Source organism: Diaphorina citri, unplaced genomic scaffold (genome assembly GCF_000475195.1).
Source record: "Diaphorina citri unplaced genomic scaffold, Diaci psyllid genome assembly version 1.1 scaffold10416, whole genome shotgun sequence".
In the NCBI taxonomy this organism is placed as follows: domain Eukaryota; kingdom Metazoa; phylum Arthropoda; class Insecta; order Hemiptera; family Psyllidae; genus Diaphorina; species Diaphorina citri.
The window spans coordinates 1-1,940 of NW_007387790.1; the positions used below are offsets into that span (position 1 = coordinate 1).

The following is a 1,940-nucleotide window of genomic DNA, read 5'->3' on the forward strand; positions in this document are numbered from 1 at the left end:
TTACATGGGGATTTTGAACTTGGATGGGAAAAACACAGTTGAATGAAGTTTTCCCCCTAGAAAGTACATTATACTGAAACACAGTTGAATGAAGTTTTCCCCCTAGAAAGTACATTATACTGAATGATCCATACCCTAACAATGAACAAACAAAACCACTGCTGACTGCTGGGAAACATGTAATTGAGAAATAGTGTAGGTATCGTGTCGTGCTTGTTGATGGTGAAAATATCACCGTTTATATTATAGCAACCCTATCTTTCTAGTGATGAGTTTTCACACGTGTACACTACATAATACGACCTGAAGTTGAATGAGACTTGAGGCGGCCACAGACGTTCGACTATGTTGATTATGGCCACACACGTTCTCATGCGGTATATTGTATATCCAGTCGTTATTATACTTAGCTTATCCGCTAACCGTTCAATCAACTGTAAAAACTCACTCAGAAAAAATATTTGATAGTTTTGAAGATTTCAAATTCCAATGAGAAATAGCCAGAAGCACAGCCTATGATGTTCAAATCATTCAGGTCGCATTGTAATTAGGTAAATCGACCTAAATTTTATCTTATTCAATAATTTATTAGAATAGTATGTAATAAAATACTAAATTTTGTCCGAATCAAAATTGAAAAGCAAGATGTGTTCCATACCATCAAGTGTGGATATTATGTTCGGTTCTTTGACATTTATTAGAATAGTATGTAACAAAATACTAAATTTTGTCCGAATCAAAATTGAAAAGCAAGATGTGTTCCATACCATCAAGTGTGGATATTATGTTCGGTTCTTTGACATCAAGCCAAGATCAGTTCACGTCAATATCATCCGGTCTAGATCAGTTCAATTCAACTTCATCTACTCAAGATCAATCTGGATCAATATTATCAAATGCAGATCAATCCAAATCGGCAACAGAAAATCAAGATGATGCCAAATCGGAAGGATCCGCTGTGGAGAGTGTTGCGTCAAGTAGATCGGATCCAGATGATCTTACCCCAATGGAAATGTACATCACCTACTCATTGGACTGCATTAAATCAACAGATGTAATAGGTGACAAGGGCCGTAGTGAAGAAGGCGCCGAATCTGCATATAAGTCGAGCGGGATGCCAAATCGGAAGGATCCGCTGTGGAGAGTGTTGCATCAAGTAGATCGGATCCAGATGATCTTACCCCAATGGAAATGTACATCACGTACTCATTGGACTGCATTAAATCAACAGATGTAATAGGTGACAAGGGCCGTAGTGAAGAAGGCACCGAATCTGCATATAAGTCGAGTGAATCATCAGATCAAACAGTGTATGAAGATGTCGATGAAATGGATGAGACATCCCTAGAATCATATTCAGGCGAAGAAGATATCAGCGAAACAGACTCAAGAGGAGAAGACTCAAGTGACGAAGATTTGGTCGAAGGGGATTCGACCGAAAAAGATATGAAAGCAGATTCGGTCGAACCAGATGTAACGGGACACGATGTAAGCAAAGAAGATTCAGCTGAAAAAGATTCAAGCAAAGGAGATTTAGCCGAAAAAGAATCCAGCGAAGACGATTATGAAAGAGAGCCGATAGAGTAAGTATTTCTTTAAGTCCTTAAGATGTTAAAAAGGTTAGCACTTTCAAGGGTATACACAACACTTGGTAAAACAAATTAAAATCAATAGGGAAAAATGAAAAACATCGCTTTTTTGTTTTACAACATTATTTTATTCACTACCAAAAATAAAAATAAAATAATATTGTAAAACAAAAAAAAGCAATCTGTTTTTCATTTTCCCCTATCGATGTCCTTAAGATGTCTTTTTTTATCCTTCAGATTTGTGTACGTATACTCATATTTATTCGAGACTTCAACTGACGACGATTCTGATGAAGAAGATTCGAGTGAAGAAACAACAGAGAAATACTATGAAGTAGACTCAAGTAAAGA

The 1,940-nt window shown here is 36.8% G+C and overlaps 1 protein-coding gene across 1 annotated transcript; it reads left to right on the forward strand.

The window, feature by feature from the left end:
* Positions 1 to 485: 485 nt before the first annotated feature.
* LOC113472924 (dentin sialophosphoprotein-like) lies at positions 486 to 1,933 on the forward strand (the record flags this gene model as incomplete). The annotated part of the gene is made up of 4 exons (XM_026832712.1): positions 486 to 645; positions 755 to 942; positions 1,122 to 1,583; positions 1,827 to 1,933. Coding segments are annotated over exons 2-4 (757 nt in total), but the record flags the coding sequence as incomplete, so codon positions are not given.
* Positions 1,934 to 1,940: the final 7 nt, after the last annotated feature.